Here is a 24,814-nt window from a genome sequence, read left to right on the forward strand (position 1 = left end):
AATCAAGTCGTACCGTTGAGTGTGAAGTTTCTACAATGCTGCTTTTCGGGAGCTAGCTGGCTAGCTAGCAGTGTTGGTTACGTTACGTTGCGTTAGGAGAACGACAATAGCTGGCTAGCTAACCTAGAAAATCGCTCTAGACTACACAATTATCTTTGAAACAAAGACGGCTATGTAGCTAGCTATGTAGCTAGCTACGATCAAACAAATCACACCGTTGGGACTGTAATGAAATGAAATGAAAATGTGATACTACCTGTGGAGCGAAGCGGAATGCGAAAGTTCTATTCAGTAGACGTTGGCTGGCTGTTGGCTAGCTAGGAGTGTCTCCTACGTTAAGGACGACAAAATAGCTGGCTAGCTAACCTCGGTGAATTAAGATAATCACTCTAAGACTACACACTCTAAACTACACAATTATCTTGGATACGAAGACAGGAAAGACAACTATGTAGCTAGCTAATACTACACTAATCAAGTCGTTCAGGTGAGTGTGATAGTTACTACAGTGCTACGGTAGCCGGTGAACGTATGCTAGCTGGCTAGCTGCTAGGCAGATAGGAGGACGACGAAATACGATAATAACGCAATTATCTTTGATACAACGACGACTATGTAGCTAGCTAAGAAGAAATTGCTAAGATTAGACAAATCAGACCGTTGTACTATAATGAAATGTAATGAAATACATTTACATTTACATTTAAGTCATTTAGCAGACGCTCTTATCCAGAGCGACTTACAAATTGGTGCTTTCACCTTATGACATCCAGTGGAACAGCCACTTTACAATAGTGCATCTAGGTCTTTTAAGGGGGGGGAGGGGAGAAGGATTACTTTATCCTATCCTAGGTATTCCTTAAAGAGGTGGGGTTTCAGGTGTCTCCGGAAGGTGGTGATTGACTCCGCTGTCCTGGCGTCGTGAGGGAGTTTGTTCCACCATTGGGGGCCAGAGCAGCGAACAGTTTTGACTGGGCTGAGCGGGAACTGTACTTCCTCAGTGGTAGGGAGGCGAGCAGGCCAGAGGTGGATGAACGCAGTGCCCTTGTTTGGGTGTAGGGCCTGATCAGAGCCTGGAGGTAGTGAGGTGCCGTTCCCCTCACAGCTCCGTAGGCAAGCACCATGGTCTTGTAGCGGATGCGAGCTTCAACTGGAAGCCAGTGGAGAGAGCGGAGGAGCGGGGTGACGTGAGAGAACTTGGGAAGGTTGAACACCAGACGGGCTGCGGCGTTCTGGATGAGTTGTAGGGGTTTAATGGCACAGGCAGGGAGCCCAGCCAACAGCGAGTTGCAGTAATCCAGACGGGAGATGACAAGTGCCTGGATTAGGACCTGCGCCGCTTCCTGTGTGAGGCAGGGTCGTACTCTGCGGATGTTGTAGAGCATGAACCTACAGGAACGGGCCACCGCCTTGATGTTATTTGAGAACGACAGGGTGTTGTCCAGGATCACGCCAAGGTTCTTAGCGCTCTGGGACGAGGACACAATGGAGTTGTCAACCGTGATGGCGAGATCATGGAACGGGCAGTCCTTCCCGGGAGGAAGAGCAGCTCCGTCTTGCCGAGGTTCAGCTTGAGGTGATGATCCGTCATCCACACTGATATGTCTGCCAGACATGCAGAGATGCGATTCGCCACCTGGTCGTCAGAAGGGGAAAGGAGAAGATTAATTGTGTGTCGTCTGCATAGCAATGATAGGAGAGACCATGTGAGGTTATGACAGAGCCAAGTGACTTGGTGTATAGCGAGAATAGGAGAGGGCCTAGAACAGAGCCCTGGGGACACCAGTGGTGAGAGCACGTGGTGAGGAGACGGATTCTCGCCACGCCACCTGGTAGGAGCGACCTGTCAGGTAGGACGCAATCCAAGCGTGGGCCGCGCCGGAGATGCCCAACTCGGAGAGGGTGGAGAGGAGGATCTGATGGTTCACAGTATCGAAGGCAGCCGATAGGTCTAGAAGGATGAGAGCAGAGGAGAGAGAGTTAGCTTTAGCAGTGCGGAGCGCCTCCGTGATACAGAGAAGAGCAGTCTCAGTTGAATGACTAGTCTTGAAACCTGACTGATTTGGATCAAGAAGGTCATTCTGAGAGAGATAGCGGGAGAGCTGGCCAAGGACGGCACGTTCAAGAGTTTTGGAGAGAAAAGAAAGAAGGGATACTGGTCTGTAGTTGTTGACATCGGAGGGATCGAGTGTAGGTTTTTTCAGAAGGGGTGCAACTCTCGCTCTCTTGAAGACGGGAGGGACGTAGCCAGCGGTCAGGGATGAGTTGATGAGCGAGGTGAGGTAAGGGAGAAGGTCACCGGAGATGGTCTGGAGAAGAGAGGAGGGGATAGGGTCAAGCGGGCAGGTTGTTGGGCGGCCGGCCGTCACAAGACGTGAGATGTCATCTGGAGAGAGAGGGGAGAAAGAGGTCAGAGCACAGGGTAGGGCAGTGTGAGCAGAACCAGCGGTGTCGTTTGACTTAGCAAACGAGGATCGGATGTCGTCGACCTTCTTTTCAAAATGGTTGACGAAGTCATCTGCAGAGAGGGAGGAGGGGGAGGGGGAGGAGGATTCAAGAGGGAGGAGAAGGTGGCAAAGAGCTTCCTAGGGTTAGAGGCAGATGCTTGGAATTTAGAGTGGTAGAAAGTGGCTTTAGCAGCAGAGACAGAGGAGGAAAATGTAGAGAGGAGGGAGTGAAAGGATGCCAGGTCTGCAGGGAGGCGAGTTTTCCTCCATTTCCGCTCGGCTGCCCGGAGCCCTGTTCTGTGAGCTCGCAATGAGTCGTCGAGCCACGGAGCGGGAGGGGAGGACCGAGCCGGCCTGGAGGATAGGGGACATAGAGAGTCAAAGGATGCAGAAAGGGAGGAGAGGAGGGTTGAGGAGGCAGAATCAGGAGATAGGTTGGAGAAGGTTTGAGCAGAGGGAAGAGATGATAGGATGGAAGAGGAGAGAGTAGCGGGGGAGAGAGAGCGAAGGTTGGGACGGCGCGATACCATCCGAGTAGGGGCAGTGTGGGAAGTGTTGGATGAGAGCGAGAGGGAAAAGGATACAAGGTAGTGGTCGGAGACTTGGAGGGGAGTTGCAATGAGGTTAGTGGAGGAACAGCATCTAGTAAAGATGAGGTCGAGCGTATTGCCTGCCTTGTGAGTAGGGGGAAGGTGAGAGGGTGAGGTCAAAAGAGGAGAGGAGTGGAAAGAAGGAGGCAGAGAGGAATGAGTCAAAGGTAGACGTGGGGAGGTTAAAGTCGCCCAGAACTGTGAGAGGTGAGCCGTCCTCAGGAAAGGAGCTTATCAAGGCATCAAGCTCATTGATGAACTCTCCGAGGAACCTGGAGGGCGATAAATGATAAGGATGTTAAGCTTGAAAGGGCTGGTAACTGTGACAGCATGGAATTCAAAGGAGGCGATAGACAGATGGGTAAGGGGAGAAAGAGAGAATGACCACTTGGGAGAGATGAGGATTCCGGTGCCACCACCCCGCTGACCAGAAGCTCTCGGGGTGTGCGAGAGCACGTGGGCGGACGAAGAGAGAGCAGTAGGAGTAGCGGTGTTGTCTGTGGTGATCCATGTTTCCGTCAGAGCCAAGAAGTCGAGGGACTGGAGGGAGACATAGGCTGAGATGAACTCTGCCTTGTTGGCCGCAGATCGGCAGTTCCAGAGGCTACCGGAGACCTGGAACTCCACGTGGGTCGTGCGCGCTGGGACCACCAGATTAGGGTGGCTGCGGCCATGCGGTGTGGAGCGTTTGTATGGTCTGTGCAGAGAGGAGAGAACAGGGATAGACAGACACATAGTTGACAGGCTAGAGAAGAGGCTACGCTAATGCAGAGGAGATTGGAATGACAAGTGGACTACACGTCTCGAATGTTCAGAAAGTTAAGCTTACGTAGCAAGAATCTAATTGACTAAAATGATTAAAATGATAGAGTACTGCTGGGGTAGGCTAGCTGCGTTGTTGACACTACCCTAATCAAGTCGTACCGTTGAGTGTGAAGTTTCTACAATGCTGCTTATCGGGAGCTAGCTGGCTAGCTAGCAGTGTTGGTTACGTTACGTTGCGTTAGGAGAACGACAATAGCTGGCTAGCTAACCTAGAAAATCGCTCTAGACTACACAATTATCTTTGAAACAAAGACGGCTATGTAGCTAGCTATGTAGCTAGCTACGATCAAACAAATCACACCGTTGGGACTGTAATGAAATGAAGTGAAAAAGTGATACTACCTGTGGAGCGACGGAATGCGACCGGAATGCGAAAGTTCTATTCAGTAGACGTTGGCTGGCTGTTGGCTAGCTAGGAGTGTCTCCTACGTTAAGGACGACAAAATAGCTGGCTAGCTAACCTCGGTGAATTAAGATAATCACTCTAAGACTACACACTCTAAACTACACAATTATCTTGGATACGAAGACAGCAAAGACAACTATGTAGCTATCTAATACTACACTAATCAAGTCGTTCGGTTGAGTGTGATAGTTACTACAGTGCTACGGTAGCCGGTGAACGTATGCTAGCTGCTAGGCAGATAGGAGGGCGACGAAATACAATAATAACGCAATTATCACTCTAAGACTCCACACTCTAAGCTACACAATTATCTTGGATACGAAGACAGCAAAGACAACTATGTAGCTAGCTATGTAGCTAGCTAACACTACACTAATCAAGAGTTTCAGTTGAGTGTGATAGTACTACAGTGCTACGGTAGACGGTGAACGTGTTGGACAGATAGGAGACGACGAAATACGATAATTACGCAATTATCTTTGATACAACGACGACTATGTAGCTAGCTAAGAGGAAATTGCTAAGATTAGACAAATCAGACCGTTGTACTATAATGAAATGTAATGAAATGTAATGAAAAAGTTATACAACCTGCAGACCGAAGCGCGGATGCGACCGGCTCGCTCCAACCCGGAAGTAGCAATTAAACAATACCATCCCAATTAAACAATACCATCCCCCCCAAAACCCTGCCATCCCCATAAAAAAAACAATACCATCCCAATAAAACAGTGCCATGCCAATAAAACAATACCATTCCAATACCATCCCAATAAAACAATACCATGCCAATAAAACAATACCATTCCAATACCATCCCAATAAACCAATACCATCCCAATAAAACAATACCATCCCCATAAAACAATTCAATACCTTTCCAATAAAACAATACCATCCCCCCCAAAACAATACCATCCCAATAAAACAATACCATCCCCATAAAACACTACAATACCTTCCCAATAAAACAATACCATCCCCCCAAAACAATACCATCCCAATAAAACAATACCATCCCCATAAAACAATACAATACCTTCCCAATAAAACAATACCATCCCCCCCAAAACAATACCATCCCAATAAAACTCTGGCATCCCCATAAAACAATACAATACCTTCCCAATAAAACAATACCATCCCCCCAAAACTCTGCCATCCCCATAAAACAATACAATACCATCCCAATAAAATAATGCCTTCCCAATAAAACAATGCCATTGTCATGTTTGTTGAATGGAGGAGACCAAGGCGCAGCGTGATGTGAATACATGATACTTTAATGAAGACGCAGACCACTAAACAAACTATACAAAATAACAAAACGAACGTGAAGCTATAATATACTGAGTGCAAACACAGGCAACTAGACATAGACAATAACACACAAAATACCCAAGGAATATGGCTACCTAAATATGGTTCCCAATCAGAAACAACGATAAACAGCTGCCTCTAATTGAGAACCAATCTAGGCAACCATAGACATACATAACAACTAGACTAATACCATCCCAATAAAATAATGCCATCCCAATAATATAATGCCATCCCAATAAGGCAATACCATTCCAATAGAATTATACCATCCCAATAAAGCAATAAAATACCAATAAAACATCCCAATAAAACAATGCCATCCCAATTAACAAATGCCACCCCAATAAAACAATGCCACCCCAATTAAGAAATGCCACCCCAATAAAACAATGCCATCCCAATTAAGAGACGCCACCCCAATAAAACAATGCCACCCCAATAAAACAATGCCATCCCAATAAAACAATGCCATCCCAATTAAGAGATGCCACCCCAATAAAACAATGCCACCCCAATTAAACAATGCCATCCCAATAAAGCAATACAATACCAATAAAATAATGCCATCCCAACACAATACCATCCCAATAAAACAATGCCATCCCAATGAAGAAATGCCATCCCAATAGAACAATGCCATCCCAATGAAGAAATGCCATCACAATAAAACAATACCATCCCAATGAAGAAATGCCACCCCAATAAAACAATGCCATCCCAATAAAACAATGCCACCCCAATAAAACAATACCATCCCAATAAAACAATGCCATCCCAATGAAGAAATGCCACCCCAATAAAACAATGCCATCCTAATAAAGAAATACCATCCCAATAAAGAAATGCCATCCCAATAAAACAATACCATCCCAATAAAGAAATGCCATCCCAATAAAACAATACCATCCCAATGAAGAAATGCCACCCCAATAAAACAATACCATCCCAATAAAATAATACCATCCCAATAAAACAATACCATCCCAATAAAACAATGCCATCCCAATGAAGAAATGCCACCCCAATAAAACAATGCCATCCCAATGAAGAAATGCCACCCCAATAAAACAATACCATCCCAATAAAATAATGCCACCCCAATAAAACAATGCCATCCCAATAAAGAAATACCATCCCAATAAAGAAATGCCATCCCAATAAAACAATACCATCCCAATGAAGAAATGCCACCCCAAGAAAATAATGCCATCCCATTGAAAAAAATAAATTACAATTCATCATGCTCCTCCTCCTTAAGCTTTTAAGTCACCATAGGTGGGTCTGAAATGTATTTCCTGTGTGTTTTCACTAGTTATTGTGTGTTTTTAAACACCCAGGACCTGGTCGACTACTACAAGCAGCATTCTCTGAGAGAGGGCTTCAAGAGTCTGGACACAACACTGCAGGTACCATTCAGGGAGCCAAGCAACGGGAACAACATGCCCCAAGGCATCCGACACACTGGCACTGGTGAGTACAAGGACAGACCCCTGTCCCCACTAACATAATGGTCTAATGCTTCTATACCTGCATCGCTTGCTGTTTGGGGTTTTAGGCTGGGTTTCTGTACCAGCACTGTGAGATATATTTATAAATAAATTAGATTTAATGCACACTGCCACTGGTGAACACAGTGTGAACACCACCGGTAGTCGCTTAATGGTACAGTACAGTAATTGGTGAGTACAGGAGGCAACTGAATCCCATCACCACCAGTAGTCACTTAATGGTCTAGTACAGTAATTGGTGAGTACAGGAGGCAACTGAATCCCATCACCACCAGTAGTCACTTAATGGTCTAGTACAGTAATTGGTGAGTACAGGAGGCAACTGAATCCCATCACCATCAGTAGTCACTTAATGGTCTAGTACAGTAATTGGTGAGTACAGGAGGCAACTGAATCCCATCACCACCAGTAGTCACTTAATGGTCTAGTACAGTAATTGGTGAGTACAGGAGGCAACTGAATCCCATCACCATCAGTAGTCGCTTAATGGTACAGTACAGTAATTGGTGAGTACAGGAGGCAACTGAATCCCATCACCACCAGTAGTCGCTTAATGGTCTAGTACAGTAATTGGTGAGTACAGGAGGCAACTGAATCCCATCACCTCCATATAACTTGTTTTTGTAGTTTTTAAATGTTTAATTCATATCACTTCCTGAATTGACCCCCCCAACACTCGTTGGAATGTGTTCAAAGAAGTGAGTGAGTCCTGAAATTAAGATGCCTGAATGGTCTCATGGTTTTATATCCAACAGTGATCTCACTGTTTATATCACAGCACAGCCAGAGAACATTGTACATGTGTACAGAAAAAGAAACATGCTTACTCTCATTGCTTGCACAACCAACTCCCAATTCTCAAACAAAAAAATACTGTTGTTCAATTAAATAAAACCTGCTTTTAGCACTTATTCAACACTCAAGTGAAAAATGTGTTTTATATTCAAATCTCAGCCCTGTTTCTGACCTGTTAGAAATACGATATATAAGTAACACATCATGCCATCAGTATTCCACGAAACACCTACTAGTCGTCTATTGAAATGTTTCCTTTTGTTTAGTTAGAATAGGAAACGAGCACACATTTGCCCAGACAGTGACTTTAAATATGCAGGCTTGCTTCGGCCTCCGTGAATCATCCTCCTCCACAGCCTGCCTTTAGCTCTGGGAGATTTAGAAATGGCCACCTGCCTGTATTTTTCTAATATCAACTGTACACATTCGTGTCTAGATCTTGTAACACATGGAAATGAAGGCCGTAGATATGGCCAGATTTGAATATTTGACCTTCCCTCAGCCCTGATATGGCCAGACTGGAATATGTGACCTTCCCTCAGCCCTGATATGGCCAGACTGGAATATGTGACCTTCCCTCAGCCCTGATATGGCCAGATTTGAATATTTGACTTTCCCTCAGCCCTGATATGGCCAGACTGGAATATGTGACCTTCCCTCAGCCCTGATATGGCCAGATTTGAATATTTGACTTTCCCTCAGCCCTGATATGGCCAGACTGGAATATTTGACCTTCCCTCAGCCCTGATATGGCCAGATTTGAATATTTGACTTTCCCTCAGCCCTGATATGGCCAGACTGGAATATTTGACCTTCCCTCAGCCCTGATATGGCCAGACTGGAATATTTGACCTTCCCTCAGCCCTGATATGGCCAGACTGGAATATTTGACTTTCTGATTACTGTAAATATACAGGCTGTGATGAAGTCAGTGATATGTCGGCCTAGTCAATATGTAGCTATGTATGTATCTAAGCCAGTCAACAGTCAATACCACTCTCCACAGCCTCAGAGAGCTCTACAAGATGCCAGTGATCTTAGTCAGTAGAAGCAGCAGCAGTATGAGCAGCAGCAGTGTGAGCAGCAGTATGAGCAGCAGCAGTATGAGCAGCAGTATGAGCAGCAGCAGTATGAACAGCAGTATGAGCAGCAGGAGTGTGAGCAGCAGCAGTATGAGCAGCAGTATGAGCAGCAGTATGAGCAGCAGGAGTGTGAGCAGCAGCAGTATGAGCAGCAGGAGTATGAGCAGCAGCAGTATGAGCAGCAGGAGTATGAGCAGCAGGAGTATGAACAGCAGGAGTGTGAGCAGCAGCAGTATGAGCAGCAGCAGTATGAGCAGCAGCAGTATGAGCAGCAGGAGTGTGAGCAGCAGCAGTATGAGCAGCAGGAGTGTGAACAGCAGCAGTATGAGCAGCAGCAGTATGAGCAGCAGGAGTGTGAGCAGCAGCAGTATGAGCAGCAGCAGTATGAGCAGCAGCAGTATGAGCAGCAGCAGTATGAGCAGCAGCAGTGTGAGCAGCAGCAGTATGAGCAGCAGGAGTGTGAGCAGCAGCAGTATGAGCAGCAGGAGTGTGAACAGCAGCAGTATGAGCAGCAGCAGTATGAGCAGCAGGAGTGTGAGCAGCAGCAGTATGAGCAGCAGCAGTATGAGCAGCAGGAGTGTGAGCAGCAGGAGTGTGAGCAGCAGGAGTGTGAGCAGCAGGAGTGTGAGCAGCAGGAGTGTGAGCAGCAGCAGTATGAGCAGCAACAGTATGAGCAGCAGCAGTGTGAGCAGCAGCAGTGTGAGCAGCAGCAGTATGAGCAGCAACAGTGTGAGCAGCAGCAGTGTGAGCAGCAGCACTATGAGCAGCAGCAGTATGAGCAGCAGCAGTGTGAGCAGCAGCAGTGTGAGCAGCAGCAGTGTGAGCAGCAGCAGTGTGAGCAGCAACAGTATGAGCAGCAGCAGTATGAGCAGCAGCAGTATGAGCAGCAGCAGTATGAGCAGCAGCACTATGAGCAGCAGCAGTATGAGCAGCAGCAGTATGAGCAGCAGCAGTATGAGCAGCAGCAGTATGAGCAGCAGCAGTATGAGCAGCAGTAGAAGCAGCAGCAGCAGTGTGAACAGCAGTAGAAGCAGCAGCAGTGTGAGCAGCAGCAGTATGAGCAGCAGCAGTATGAGCAGCAGCAGTGTGAGCAGCAGGAGTGTGAGCAGCAGCACTATGAGCAGCAGCAGTATGAGCAGCAGCAGTGTGAGCAGCAGCAGTATGAGCAGCAGCAGTATGAGCAGCAGCAGTATGAGCAGCAGGAGTGTGAGCAGCAGCACTATGAGCAGCAGCAGTATGAGCAGCAGCAGTATGAGCAGCAGCAGTATGAGCAGCAGCAGTATGAGCAGCAGCAGTGTGAACAGCAGTAGAAGCAGCAGCAGTGTGAGCAGCAGCAGTATGAGCAGCAGCAGTATGAGCAGCAGCAGTGTGAACAGCAGTATGAGCAGCAGCAGTATGAGCAGCAGCAGTGTGAACAGCAGTATGAGCAGCAGCAGTATGAGCAGCAGCAGTATGAGCAGCAGCAGTATGAGCAGCAGCAGTGTGAACAGCAGTATGAGCAGCAGCAGTATGAGCAGCAGCAGTATGAGCAGCAGCAGTATGAGCAGCAGCAGTATGAGCAGCAGCAAATCAAATCCAAATCAAATCAAATCAAATCAAATTTATTTATATAGCCCTTCGTACATCAGCTGATATCTCAAAGTGCTGTACAGAAACCCAGCCTAAAACCCCAAACAGCAAACAATGCAGGTGTAAAAGCACGGTGGCTAGGAAAAACTCCCTAGAAAGGCCAAAACCTAGGAAGAAACCTAGAGAGGAACCAGGCTATGTGGGGTGGCCAGTCCTCTTCTGGCTGTGCCGGGTAGAGATTATAACAGAACATGACCAAGATGTTAAAATGTTCATAAATGACCAGCATGGTCGAATAATAATAAGGCAGAACAGTTGAAACTGGAGCAGCAGCACAGTCAGGTGGACTGGGGACAGCAAGGAGTCATCATGTCAGGTAGTCCTGGGGCACGGTCAGGGCTCAGGTCCTCCGAGAGAGAGAGAAAGAAAGAGAGAATTAGAGAGAGCATATGTGGGGTGGCCAGTCCTCTTCTGGCTGTGCAGGTGGAGATTATAACAGAACGTGGCCAAGATGTTCAAATGTTCATAAATGACCAGCATGGTTGAATAATAGTAAGGCAGAACAGTTGAAACTGAGCAGCAGCATGGCCAGGTGGACTGGGGACAGCAAGGAGTCATCATGTCAGGTAGTCCTGGGACATGGTCCTAGGGCCCAGGCCAGTTGAAACTGGAGCAGCAGCATGGCCAGGTGGACTGGGGACAGCAAGGAGTCATCATGTCAGGTAGTCCTGGGGCATGGTCCTAGGGCTCAGGTCCTCCGAGAGAGAGAAAGAAAGAGAAGGAGAGAATTAGAGAACGCAGCAGTGTAGATTCACACAGGACACCGAATAGGACAGGAGAAGTACTCCAGATATAACAAACTGACCCTAGCCCCCCGACACAAACTAATGCAGCATAAATACTGGAGGCTGAGACAGGAGGGGTCAGGAGACACTGTGGCCCCATCCGAGGACACCCCGGACAGGGCCAAACAGGAAGGATATAACCCCACCCACTTTGCCAAAGCACAGCCCCCACACCACTAGAGGGATATCTTCAACCACCAACTTACCATCCTGAGACAAGGCCGAGTATAGCCCACAAAGATCTCCGCCACGGCACAGCCCAAGGGGGGCGCCAACCCAGACAGGCCGACCACAACAGTGAATCAACCCACCCAGGTGACGCACCCCCAGGGACGGCATGAGAGAGCCCCAGTAAGCCAGTGACTCAGCCCCCGTAACAGGGTAGAGGCAGAGAATCCCAGTGGAAAGAGGGGAATCGGCCAGGCAGAGACAGCAAGGGCGGTTCGTTGCTCCAGAGCCAGCAGTGTGAGCAGCAGCAGTATGAGCAGCAGTTTATTATGGATCCCCATTAGTTCCTGTCAAGGCAGCAGCTACTCTTACTGGGGTTTATTATGGATCCCCATTAGTTCCTGCCAAGGCAGCAGCTTTTCTTCCTGGGGTTTATTATGGATCCCCATTAGTTCCTGTCAAGGCAGCAGGTACTCTTACTGGGGTTTATTATGGATCCCCATTAGTTCCTGCCAAGGCAGCAGCTCCTCTTCCTGGGGTTTATTAATGATCCCCATTAGTTCCTGTCAAGGCAGCAGGTACTCTTACTGGGGTTTATTATGGATCCCCATTAGTTCCTGCCAAGGCAGCAGCTCCTCTTCCTGGGGTTTATTAATGATCCCCATTAGTTCCTGCCAAGGCAGCAGCTCCTCTTACTGGGGTTTATTAATGATCCCCATTAGTTCCTGTCAAGGCAGCAGGTACTCTTACTGGGGTTTATTATGGATCCCCATTAGTTCCTGCCAAGGCAGCAGCTCCTCTTCCTGGGGTTTATTAATGATCCCCATTAGTTCCTGCCAAGGCAGCAGCTACTCTTCCCGGGGTTTATTATGGATCCCCATTAGTTCCTGCCAAGGCAGCAGCTACTCTTCCTTGGGTTTATTATGGATCCCCATTAGTTCCTGTCAAGGCAGCAGCTACTCTTCCTGGGGTTTATTATGGATCCCCATTAGTTCCTGCCAAGGCAGCAACTACTCTTCCTGGGGTTTATTATGGATCCCCATTAGTTCCTGCCAAGGCAGCAGCTTTTCTTCCTGGGGTTTATTATGGATCCCCATTAGTTCCTGCCAAGGCAGCAGCTACTCTTCCTGGGGTTTATTATGGATCCCCATTAGTTCCTGCCAAGGCAGGAGCTACTCTTCCTGGGGTTTATCATGGATCCCCATTAGTTCCTGCCAAGGCAGCAGCTACTCTTCCTGGGGTTTATTATGGCTCCCCATTAGTTCCTGCCAAAGCAGCAGCTACGTTTCCTGGGGTTTATTATGACTCTCCGTTAGTTCCTGCCAAGGCAGCAGCTACTCTTCCTGGGGTTTATTATGGCTCCCCATTAGTTCCTGCCAAGGCAGCAGCTACTCTTCCTGGGGTTAATTATGGATCCCCATTAGTCCCTGCCAATTTTTTATTTATCCGTTATTTTACCAAGTAAGTTGACTGAGAACACGCTCTCATTTGCAGCAACGACCTTAGGAATAGTCACAGGGGAGAGGAGGGGGATGAATGAGCCAATTGAAAAGCAGCTACTCTTCCTGGGGTTTATGGGGCTGGCCCTCGCTTCATATTCATCGCCAAACCCACTGGCTCCGGGTCATCTATAAGTCTTTGCTTGGTTAAGCCCCGCCTTATCTCAGATCACTGGTCACCATAGCAGCACCCACCCATAGCACACGCTCCAGCAGGTATATCTCACTGGTCACCCCAAAGCCAACTCCTCCTAACACTTCACAACAATACACACAAATCTCCACATAAAAGAATGGAATTAAGAAGTATATAAATATTAGGATGAGCAATGTCGGAGTGGCATTGAGTAAAACACAGTAGAATATATTACAGTATATACATATGAAGCTCAGGGATTCGATCTAGCAACCTTTCGGTTACTGGCCCAACGCTCTAACCACTAGGCTACCTGCCGCCCCAAGGTTCTGCGAGGGTTAACATGCTTAAATGTCTGACTCACGTCATTATGGGGTATTGGGTGTAGACTGATGAGTAAATATAACAATTTAATACATTTCAGAATAAGGCTGTAATGTAACAAAATGTGGAAAAAGTCAAGGGGTCTGAATATTTTCCAAATGCACTGTACATTTGCTTGTTCTTGAACTGACCCTCAATCCAAATTGCACCTGCTTCTAGTACTTCGTTAGTTGTATGCACCAAGCTTGGCACACCTGTATTTGGGGAGTTTCTCCCATTCTTCTCTGCATACCCTCTCAATCTCTGTCAGGTTGGATGGGGAGCGTTGCTGCACAGCTATTTTCAGGTCTCTCCAGAGATGTTTGATACGGTTCAAGTCCGGGCTCTGGCTGGGCCACTCAAGGACAATCAGAGACTTGTCCCAAAGTCTCTCCTGCATTGTTTTGGCTGTGTGCTTAGGGTCATTGTCCTGCTGGAAGGTGAACCGTCACCCCGGTCTGAGGTCCTGAGCGCTCTGGAGCAGGTTTTCATCAAGGATCTCTCTGCACTTTGCACCGTTCATCTTTCCCTTGACTTGTCTCCCAGTCCATGCCACTGAAAAACTTCCCCACATCATGATGCTGCCACCACCATGCTTCGCCGTAGGGATAGGGCCAGGTTTCCTCCAGACGTGACGCTTGGCATTCAGGCCAAATAGTTCAATCTTGGTTTCTTCAGACCAGAGAATCTTGTTTCTCATGGTCTGAGAGTCCTTGTGCCTGTCATGTATCTTTTACTGAGGAGTGGTTCCATCTGGCCACTCTACCATAAAGTCTGATTGGTGGAGTGCTGCAGAGATAGTTGTCCTTTTGGAAGTTTCTCCCATCTCCACAGAGAAACTCTGGAGCGACCATCGGGTTCTTGGTCACCTCTCTGACCAAGGCCCCAAGGCCCTTCTCCCCCGATTGCTCAGTTTGGCCAGGCGGCCAGCTCTAGAAAGAGTCTTGGTGATTCCAAACTTCTTCCATTTAAGAATGATGGGGGGCCACTGTGTTCTTGGGGACCTTCAACGCTGCAGACATGTTTTTGTACCCTTCCATAGATCTGTGCCTCAACACAATCCTGTTTCGAAGCTCTATGGACAATTCCTTCAACCTCATGGCTTGGTTTTTGCTCTGACATACACAGTCAATTGTGGGACCTTATATAGACAGGTGTATGCCTTTCCAAATCATGTCCAATCAATTTAATTTACCACAGCTGGACTTCAATCAAGTTGTAGAAACATCTCAATGATGATCAATGGAAACCTGATGCACCTGAGCTCAATTTTGATTCTCATAGCAAATGTTATTTCCAACAACCAACAACCAATAAGCAACTCCTCCGTAAATCCAGCTGCATATTGAACGTTGAGATAGCCGAAAGGCCAGTATCTTTGGCAATGACGTAGTGGCAAGGAACGGAATGTCAGCTAAACAGACTGGAACCCAGACTAGAGATAGTCAATACCCTCCTGGATCAAGATCCCTTTTGCCTAAATTGTTTTGTGCATAAAACAAATTAACAATATTAGCAATAGGAACAAACACATGTAAGGAAAACAACAATGAAGGCAATGCGAGCCCCAGCCAGAAAATGTGCCAGGGGGAAAATCTTGTGTAAGACTGCGCAAATGTCGGCATACTTGATATCCGGAAACACTGGGGAAGCGCCTGCCACTCACTACAGCCCCAGTCACTCACTACAGCACCAATCCCTCACTACAGCCCCAGTCCCTCACTACAGCCCCAGTCCCTCACTACAGCGACTGCCAATCACTACAGCCCCAGTCACTCACTACAGCGCCAGTCCCTCACTACAGCGACTGCCAATCACTACAGCGCATGCCCCTCACCACAACGCCAGTCACTCACTACAGCGCCAGTCCCTCAATACTCAATACAGGCATCTGCATTCGTGTGCGTGTTTTTCCATTAAAGTGTGTGTGTCAGAGGAGGCTGCTGATGGGAGGACGGCTCATAATAATGGAATGGTGTCATCAACTTCAACCACATGGTTTCCGTTCCATTGACACCATTCCAGCCCTTATTCCCCTCAGCAGCCTCCACTGGTGTGCGTCTATCGATGTGTGTGTGTTGGTTAGGCAGCGGTAGAAACATATTGACCTGTGTTTATTTATCCCTGTGGGAGTGGGTGTAAGCCAGGGAACCAATATTGACCTGGGTTTGTTTATCCCTGAAGGAGTGGGTGTAAGCCAGGGAACCCATACTGACCTGTGTTTGTTTATCCCTGAAGGAGTGGGTGTAAGCCAGGGAACCCATACTGACCTGTGTTTGTTTATCCCTGAAGGAGTGGGTGTAAGCCAGGGAACCCATACTGACCTGTGTTTGTTTATCCTGTGGGAGTGGGTGTAAGCCAGGGAACCCATACTGACCTGTGTTTGTTTATCCCTGAAGGAGTGGGTGTAAGCCAGGGAACCACATTGACCTGTGTTTGTTTATCCCTGAAGGAGTGGGTGTAAGCCAGGGAACCCATACTGACCTGTGTTTGTTTATTCCTGAAGGAGTGGGTGTAAGCCAGGGAACCACATTGACCTGTGTTTGTTTATCCCTGAAGGAGTGGGTGTAAGCCAGGGAACCCATACTGACCTGTGTTTGTTTATCCCTGAAGGAATGGGTGTAAGCCAGGGAACCACATTGACCTGTGTTTGTTTATCCCTGAAGGAGTGGGTGTAAGCCAGGGAACCCATACTGACCTGTGTTTGTTTATCCCCGAAGGAATGGGTGTAAGCCAGGGAACCCAAACTGACCTGTGTTTGTTTATCCCTGAAGGAGTGGGTGTAAGCCAGGGAACCCATACTGACCTGTGTTTGTTTATCCCTGAAGGAGTGGGTGTAAGCTAGGGAACCCATACTGACCAGTGTTTGTTTATCCCTGAAGGAATGGGTGTAAGCCAGGGAACCACATTGACCTGTGTTTGTTTATCCCTGAAGGAGTGGGTGTAAGCCAGGGAACCCATACTGACCTGTGTTTGTTTATCCCTGAAGGAATGGGTGTAAGCCAGGGAACCACATTGACCTGTGTTTGTTTATCCCTGAAGGAGTGGGTGTAAACCAGGGAACCCATACTGACCTGTGTTTGTTTATTCCTGAAGGAGTGGGTGTAAGCCAGGGAACCCATACTGACCTGTGTTTGTTTATCCCTGAAGGAGTGGGTGTAAGCCAGGGAACCCATACTGACCTGTGTTTGTTTATCCCTGAAGGAGTGGGTGTAAGCCAGGGAACCCATACTGACCTGTGTTTGTTTATCCCTGAAGGAGTGGGTGTAAGCCAGGGAACCATATTGCGGAGTTGACTCGAGCTAGGGTGCACAGTACGACCAGTCTGGCTATTCAGCCTCTCTGATGGGAACAGACGTGTGTGTGTGTGTGTGTGTGTGTGTGTGTGTGTGTGTGTGTGTGTGTGTGTGTGTATGAGAACAGAAGTCACTGTTTGTGTGGTGGGAATTACAGCCATCTGTATTTGACAGACCCCATGCTGGACTAAGGCTGTTACCTCATGCTGGAGTGTGTGTGTGTGTGTGTGTGTGTGTGTGTGTATGACTGGTGGGTTGGCATGGAGAAAGATATGACTTGCATAAACGTCACACACACACACACACACACACACACACTCAAAATAAAAGCGGAACCAAACCCCTTTCTGTTTTTTTTCTTGGACATTACAGGATGTCAAGGCTTAGAACAATGAAGATGGTTCTACACGTGTAGGATCTTCATTTGAGACAGTCTGCTAAAGCAGGAAAATAATCCTGCAGCAGCAACAGGAAATTTGAATGAATTATTATTTTAATGAATGGACATTTTTCTAAGGGTTGATACATTTTTCATAAAGGAAAATAAACTCAGAAATGTCCAACTGGAAATTAAAAACTTTGGAAGCCTTTTTACATGTGTCATTTAGCAGACTCTCTTATCCAGATCCACTTACAGTAGTGAGTCATTTAGCAGACTCTCTTATCCAGATCCACTTACAGTAGTGAGTCATTTAGCAGATACTCTTATCCAGATCCACTTACAGTAGTGAGTCATTTAGCAGACTATCTTATCCAGATCCACTTACAGTAGTGAGTCATTTAGCAGACTCTCTTATCCAGATACACTTACAGTAGTGAGTCATTTAGCAGACTCTCTTATCCAGAGCCACGACAGTAGTGAGTCATTTAGCAGACTCTCTTATCCAGAGCCACTACAGTAGTGAGTCATTTAGCTGACTCTCTTATCCAGATCCACTTACAGTAGTGAGTCATTTAGTAGACTCTCTTATCCAGAGCGACTACAGTAGTGAGTCATTTAGCAGACTCTCTTATCCAGAGCCACTTACAGTAGTGAGTCATTTAGCAGACTCTCTTATCCAGAGCCACTACAGTAGTGAGTCATTTAGCAGACTCTCTTATCCAGAAAGGCCACTACAGTAGTGAGTCATTTAGCAGACTCTCTTATCCAGATCCACTTACAGTAGTGAGTCATTTAGTAGACTCTCTTATCCAGAGCGACCACAGTAGTGAGTCATTTAGCAGACTCTCTTATCCAGAGCCACTACAGTAGTGATTCATTTAACTGACTCTCTTATCCAGATCCACTTACAGTAGTGATTCATTTAGCAGACTCTCTTATCCAGAGCCACTACAACAGTGAGTCATTTAGCAGACTCTCTTATCCAGATCCACTTACAGTAGTGATTCATTTAACTGACTCTCTTATCCAGATCCACTTACAGTAGTGATTCATTTAACTGACTCTCTTATCCAGAGCCACTACAACAGTGAGTCATTTAGCAGACTCTCTTATCCAGATCCACTACAACAGTGAGTCATTTAGCAGACTCTCTTATCCAGAGCCACTTACAGTAGTGAGTCATTTAGCAGACTCTCTTATCCAGAGCCACTACAGTAGTGAGTCATTTAGCAGACTCTCTTATCCAGAGGGACCACAGTAGTGAGTCATTTAGCAGACTCTCTTATCCAGAGCCACTACAATAGGGAGTCATTTAGCAGACTCTCTTATCCAGAGCCACTTACAGTAGTGAGTCATTTAGCAGACTCTCTTATCCAGAGCCACTACAGTAGTGAGTCATTTAGCAGACTCTCTTATCCAGATCCACTACAGTAGTGATTCATTTAACTGACTCTCTTATCCAGATCCACTTACAGTAGTGATTCATTTAACTGACTCTCTTATCCAGATCCACTTACAGTAGTGATTCATTTAACTGACTCTCTTATCCAGAGCCACTACAACAGTGAGTCATTTAGCAGACTCTCTTATCCAGATCCACTACAGTAGTGATTCATTTAACTGACTCTCTTATCCAGATCCACTTACAGTAGTGATTCATTTAGCAGACTCTCTTATCCAGAGCCACTACAACAGTGAGTCATTTAGCAGACTCTCTTATCCAGAGCCACTTACAGTAGTGAGTCATTTAGCAGACTCTCTTATCCAGAGCCACTACAGTAGTGAGTCATTTAGCAGACTCTCTTATCCAGATCCACTTACAGTAGTGATTCATTTAGCAGACTCTCTTATCCAGAGCCACTACAGTAGTGAGTCATTTAGCAGACTCTCTTATACATTTACATTTAAGTCATTTAGCAGACGCTCTTATCCAGAGCGACTTACAAATTGGGACAGAGAGACCACAGTAGTGAGTCATTTAGCAGACTCTCTTATCCAGAGCCACTTACAGTAGTGAGTCATTTAGCAGACTCTCTTATCCAGAGCCACTACAGTAGTGAGTCATTTAGCAGACTCTCTTATCCAGATCCACTACAGTAGTGAGTCATTTAGCAGACTCTCTTATCCAGATCCACTACAGTAGTGATTCATTTAACTGACTCTCTTATCCAGATCCACTTACAGTAGTGATTCATTTAACTGACTCTCTTATCCAGATCCACTTACAGTAGTGATTCATTTAACTGACTCTCTTATCCAGAGCCACTACAACAGTGAGTCATTTAGCAGACTCTCTTATCCAGAGCGACTTGCAGTAGTGAGTGCATGCATTTCATTCCCGTGGGATTCTAACCACCCTGGCTGAGCCACAGGAGACCATTTTAAATGTCAAATACACAAGAAATTGTCCTGCAACCGTGTGGTCAAATTAAGATTCTACATCTGTATACAGTACAATGACTTACAACACAAAAAACAGTTGCTGATTTGTTTGGCACTTTCAATGTTTTGCTCACTAACTCTTCTCCCATCAGCTTTTGCTAGTCTTTTATGATTTTGCTAACTTTTCCCAACTCTCTCTCCCTCTGCTCTCTCTGAAACTTGTTTACATTGCTTGTGTTCTCTCTCCCCATCTCTCTCTCTCTCTCTCTCTCTCTCTCTCTCCCCATCTCTCTCTCTCTCTCTCTCTCTCTCTGTTGGTCCCATGTTTCATGAGCTGAGATAAAGATCCCTGACATTTTCCATATGCACAAAAAAAAGCTTATTTCTCTAAATGCTGACTGCAGGAATGTCTACCAGAGCTGTTTCCAGAGAATGGAATGTTCATTTCTCTACCATAAGCCGCCTCCAACATTGTTTTAGAGAATTTGTCAGTAGGTCCAACAGTACGCTAGCCCAGGACCTCCACATCCGGGCTTCTTCACCCGCGGGATCGTCTGAGACCAGCTTATGAAATTGAGGAGTATTTCTATCTGTAATAAAAACACTTTTCTGATTGGCTAGGCCTGACTCTCAAGTGGATGGGCCTATACCCTCCCTGGCCCACCCATGGCTGTGCCCCTGCCCAGTCATAGATCTCTCTCTTATTGTTTACATTGCCAAAGCAAATGAAATAGATAACACACAGAAGTGAAATAAGCCCACCCCAAAAATATACAGTAAACATTTGCACATTGTCATAACACTGTATATTATAGCGATAATACAACATTTGAAATGTCTCTATTCCTTTTGAAACTTTTGTGAGTGTAAAAACTCTCTTTCTCTCTCTCATCCATACTTTCTCTCCCTCACCACCTCTTTCTCTCTGAACATTCTGCACATCTCTGTAGTCTGTCCTCCTGGCAGCTGGGGCTTTGTTCCTCCCTCCTCCTCTCCTTTCTGGTCAGGTACAGGTGCACTCTTTCTACTCTTTCTGTGTTCTACTTTTCTTTCTACAGCTTCTCTAGTCACTGTAGCTTACCTCATGCATTTCAAGTGTGTGTGTGTGTGTGTGTGTGTGTGTGTGTGTGTGTGTGTGTGTGTGTGTGTGTGTGTGTGTGTGTGTGTGTGTGTGTGTGTGTGTGTGTGTGGTGTGTGTGTGTGTGTGTGTGTCAGTGTGCATGTGTCATTGTGTGTGTGTGTGTCAGTGTGCACGTGTCGTGTGTGTGTGTGTGTCAGTGTGTGTGTATCAGTGTGCATGTGTCATTGTGTGTGTGTGTGTGTGTGTGTGTGTCAGTGTTCACGTGTCGTGTGTGTGTGTGTATGTGTGTGTGTGTGTGTGTGTGTGTGTGTTTGCCAAAGGAGGTTGGTGGGAGGACCAATAGGAGGGCATTGTAATGTCTGGAATGGAATGAACAGAGCAGAGTCAAATTGGGTTTACGTGTGTTTGATGTGTTTGATACCATTTCATTATTCCATTCCAGCCATTAGAATGAGCCCGTCCTACTACACGCACCTCGTCGCCAGCCTCCTCTGGTGTGTACTAACGAGCCTGTCGTTGTTGTTTGTGCCAGTGTTCTCTCCCAGGGTGGTGGGCATCGCGTTGGCACGCTACGACTTCAGCTCCAGAGACACCAGAGAGCTGTCTCTACAAGAGGGAGACGTAGTCAAGATCTACACCAAGATGGCTAATGGCTGGTGGAAGGGAGAGGTCAACGATAGGGTGAGTTTATATCTCTGGTGGAAGGGAGAGGTCAACGGCAGGGTGAGGTTATATCTCTGGTGGAAGGGAGAGGTCAACGGCAGGGTGAGTTTATATCTCTGATGGAAGGCAGAGGTCAACGGCAGGGTAAGTTTATATCTCTGGTGGAAGGGAGAGGTCAACAGCAGGATGAGGTTATATCTCTGGTGGAAGGGAGAGGTCAACAGCAGGGTGAGGTTATATCTCTGGTGGAAGGAGAGGTCAACGGCAGGGTGAGGTCATATCTCTGGTGGAAGGGAGAGGGCAACGGCAGGGTGAGTTTATATCTCTGATGGAAGGCAGAGGTCAACGGCAGGGTGAGTTTATATCTCTGGTGGAAGGGAGAGGTCAACGACAGGGTGAGTTTATATCTCTGGTGGAAGGGAGAGGTCAACAGCAGGGTGAGTTATATCTCTGGTGGAAGGAGAGGTCAACGGCAGGGTGAGTTTATATCTCTGGTGGAAGGAGAGGTCAACGGCAGGGTGAGTTTATATCTCTGGTGGAAGGGAGAGGTCAACAGCAGGGTGAGTTATATCTCTGGTGGAAGGGAGAGGTCAACGGCAGGGTGAGGTTATATCTCTGGTGGAAGGGAGAGGTCAACAGCAGGGGGAGTTTATATCTCTGGTGGAAGGGAGAGGTCAACAGCAGGGGGAGTTTATATCTCTGGTGGAAGGGAGAGGTCAACGGCAGGGTGAGTTTATATCTCTGGTGGAAGGGAGAGGTCAACAGCAGGGTGAGTTTATATCTCTGGTGGAAGGGAGAGGTCAACAGCAGGGTGAGTTTATATCTCTGGTGGAAGGGAGAGGTCAACGGCAGGGTGAGGTTATATCTCTGGTGGAAGGGAGAGGTCAACAGCAGGGGGAGTTTATATCTCTGGTGGAAGGGAGAGGTCAACGACAGGGTGAGTTTATATCTCTGGTGGAAGGGAGAGGTCAACAGCAGGGGGAGTTTATATCTCTGGTGGAAGGGAGAGGTCAACGACAGGGTGAGTTTATATCTCTGGTGGAAGGGAGAGGTCAACAGCAGGGGGAGTTTATATCTCTGGTGGAAGGGAGAGGTCAACGACAGGGTGAGTTTATATCTCTGGTGGAAGGGAGAGGTCAACAGCAGGGGGAGTTTATATCTCTGGTGGAAGGGAGAGGTCAACGACAGGGTGAGGTTATATCTCTGGTGGAAGGGAGAGGTCAACAGCAGGGGGAGTTTATATCTCTGGTGGAAGGAGAGGTCAACGACAGGGTGAGGTTATATCTCTGGTGGAAGGGAGAGGTCAACAGCAGGGGGAGTTTATATCTCTGGTGGAAGGGAGAGGTCAACGACAGGGTGAGTTTATATCTCTGGTGGAAGGGAGAGGTCAACAGCAGGGTGAGTTTATATCTCTGGTGGAAGGGAGAGGTCAACGACAGGGTGAGTTTATATCTCTGGTGGAAGGGAGAGGTCAACAGCAGGGTGAGTTTATATCTCTGGTGGAAGGGAGAGGTCAACGACAGGGTGAGTTTATATCTCTGGTGGAAGGGAGAGATCAACAGCAGGGGGAGTTTATATCTCTGGTGGAAGGGAGAGGTCAACGACAGGGTGAGATAATATCTCTGGTGGAAGGGAGAGGTCAACAGCAGGGGGAGTTTATATCTCGGGTGGAAGGAGAGGTCAACGACAGGGTGAGGTTATATCTCTGGTGGAAGGGAGAAGTCAACAGCAGGGGGAGTTTATATCTCTGGTGGAAGGAGAGGTCAACGACAGGGTGAGGTTATATCTCTGGTGGAAGGGAGAGGTCAACAGCAGGGGGAGTTTATATCTCTGGTGGAAGGAGAGACAACGACAGGGTGAGTTTATATCTCTGGTGGAAGGGAGAGGTCAACAGCAGGGTGAGTTTATATCTCTGGTGGAAGGGAGAGGTCAACGACAGGGTGAGGTTATATCTCTGGTGGAAGGGAGAGGTCAACAGCAGGGGGAGTTTATATCTCTGGTGGAAGGGAGAGGTCAACGACAGGGTGAGTTTATATCTCTGGTGGAAGGGAGAGGTCAACGACAGGGTGAGTTTATATCTCTGGTGGAAGGAGAGGTCAACGACAGGGTGAGTTTATATCTCTGGTGGAAGGGAGAGATCAACAGCAGGGTGAGGTTATATCTCTGGTGGAAGGGAGAGGTCAACAGCAGGGTGAGTTTATATCTCTGGTGGAAGGGAGAGGTCAACGGCAGGGTGAGTTTATATCTCTGGTGGAAGGGAGAGGTCAACAGCAGGGTGAGTTTATATCTCTGGTGGAAGGGAGAGGTCAACGACAGGGTGAGGTTATATCTCTGGTGGAAGCAGAGGTCAACGACAGGGTGAGTTTATATCTCTTGTGGAAGGGAGAGGTCAACGACAGGGTGAGTTTATATCTCTGGTGGAAGGAGAGGTCAACGACAGGGTGAGGTTATATCTCTGGTGGAAGGAGAGGTCAACGACAGGGTGAGTTTATATCTCTGGTGGAAGGGAGAGGTCAACAGCAGGGTGAGGTTATATCTCTGGTGGAAGGAGAGGTCAACGGCAGGGTGAGGTTATATCTCTGATGGAAGGCAGAGGTCAACGGCAGGGTGAGTTTATATCTCTGGTGGAAGGGAGAGGTCAACAGCAGGGTGAGTTATATCTCTGGTGGAAGGAGAGGTCAACGGCAGGGTGAGTTTATATCTCTGGTGGAAGGAGAGATCAACGGCAGGGTGAGTTTATATCTCTGGTGGAAGGGAGATGTCAACAGCAGGGTGAGTTATATCTCTGTGGAATGGAGAGGTCAACGGCAGGGTGAGGTTATATCTCTGGTGGAAGGGAGAGGTCAACGACAGGGTGAGTTTATATCTCTGGTGGAAGGGAGAGGTCAACGACAGGGTGAGATTATATCTGGTGGAAGGAGAGGTCAACGGCAGGGTGAGTTTATATTTCTGCTGAAAGGAGAGGTCAAGGGCAGGGTGAGATTATATCTCTGATGGAAGGGAGAGGTCAACAGCAGGGTGAGGTTATATCTCTGGTGGAAGGGAGAGGTCAACAGCAGGGTGAGGTTATATCTCTGGTGGAAGGGAGAGGTCAACAGCAGGGTGAGGTTATATCTCTGGTGGAAGGAGAGGTCAACGGCAGGGTGAGGTTATATCTCTGGTGGAAGGGAGAGTTCAACGACAGGGTGAGTTTATAGCTCTGGTGGAAGGGAGAGGTCAACGACAGGGTGAGGTTATATCTCTGGTGGAAGGGAGAGGTCAACAGCAGGGGGAGTTTATATCTCTGGTGGAAGGAGAGGTCAACGACAGGGTGAGGTTATATCTCTGGTGGAAGGGAGAGGTCAACAGCAGGGGGAGTTTATATCTCTGGTGGAAGGGAGAGGTCAACGACAGGGTGAGTTTATATCTCTGGTGGAAGGGAGAGGTCAACAGCAGGGTGAGTTTATATCTCTGG

The 24,814-nt window shown here is 47.3% G+C and overlaps 1 protein-coding gene across 2 annotated transcripts in view; it reads left to right on the top strand.

The window, feature by feature from the left end:
• Positions 1–24,814, top strand: part of vav3b (vav 3 guanine nucleotide exchange factor b) — a 125,060-nt gene that overhangs the window by 94,545 nt on the left and 5,701 nt on the right. For both annotated transcript variants that reach the window (XM_065013787.1, XM_065013788.1), the window contains exons 25-26: positions 6,929–7,061; positions 21,230–21,378. In XM_065013787.1, coding sequence (XP_064869859.1) covers positions 6,929–7,061; positions 21,230–21,378 — 282 coding nt within the window. The remainder of the gene's footprint in view (positions 1–6,928; positions 7,062–21,229; positions 21,379–24,814) is intronic.

The sequence above is a fragment of the Oncorhynchus nerka genome, linkage group LG9b (genome assembly GCF_034236695.1).
Source record: "Oncorhynchus nerka isolate Pitt River linkage group LG9b, Oner_Uvic_2.0, whole genome shotgun sequence".
NCBI lineage: Eukaryota > Metazoa > Chordata > Actinopteri > Salmoniformes > Salmonidae > Oncorhynchus > Oncorhynchus nerka.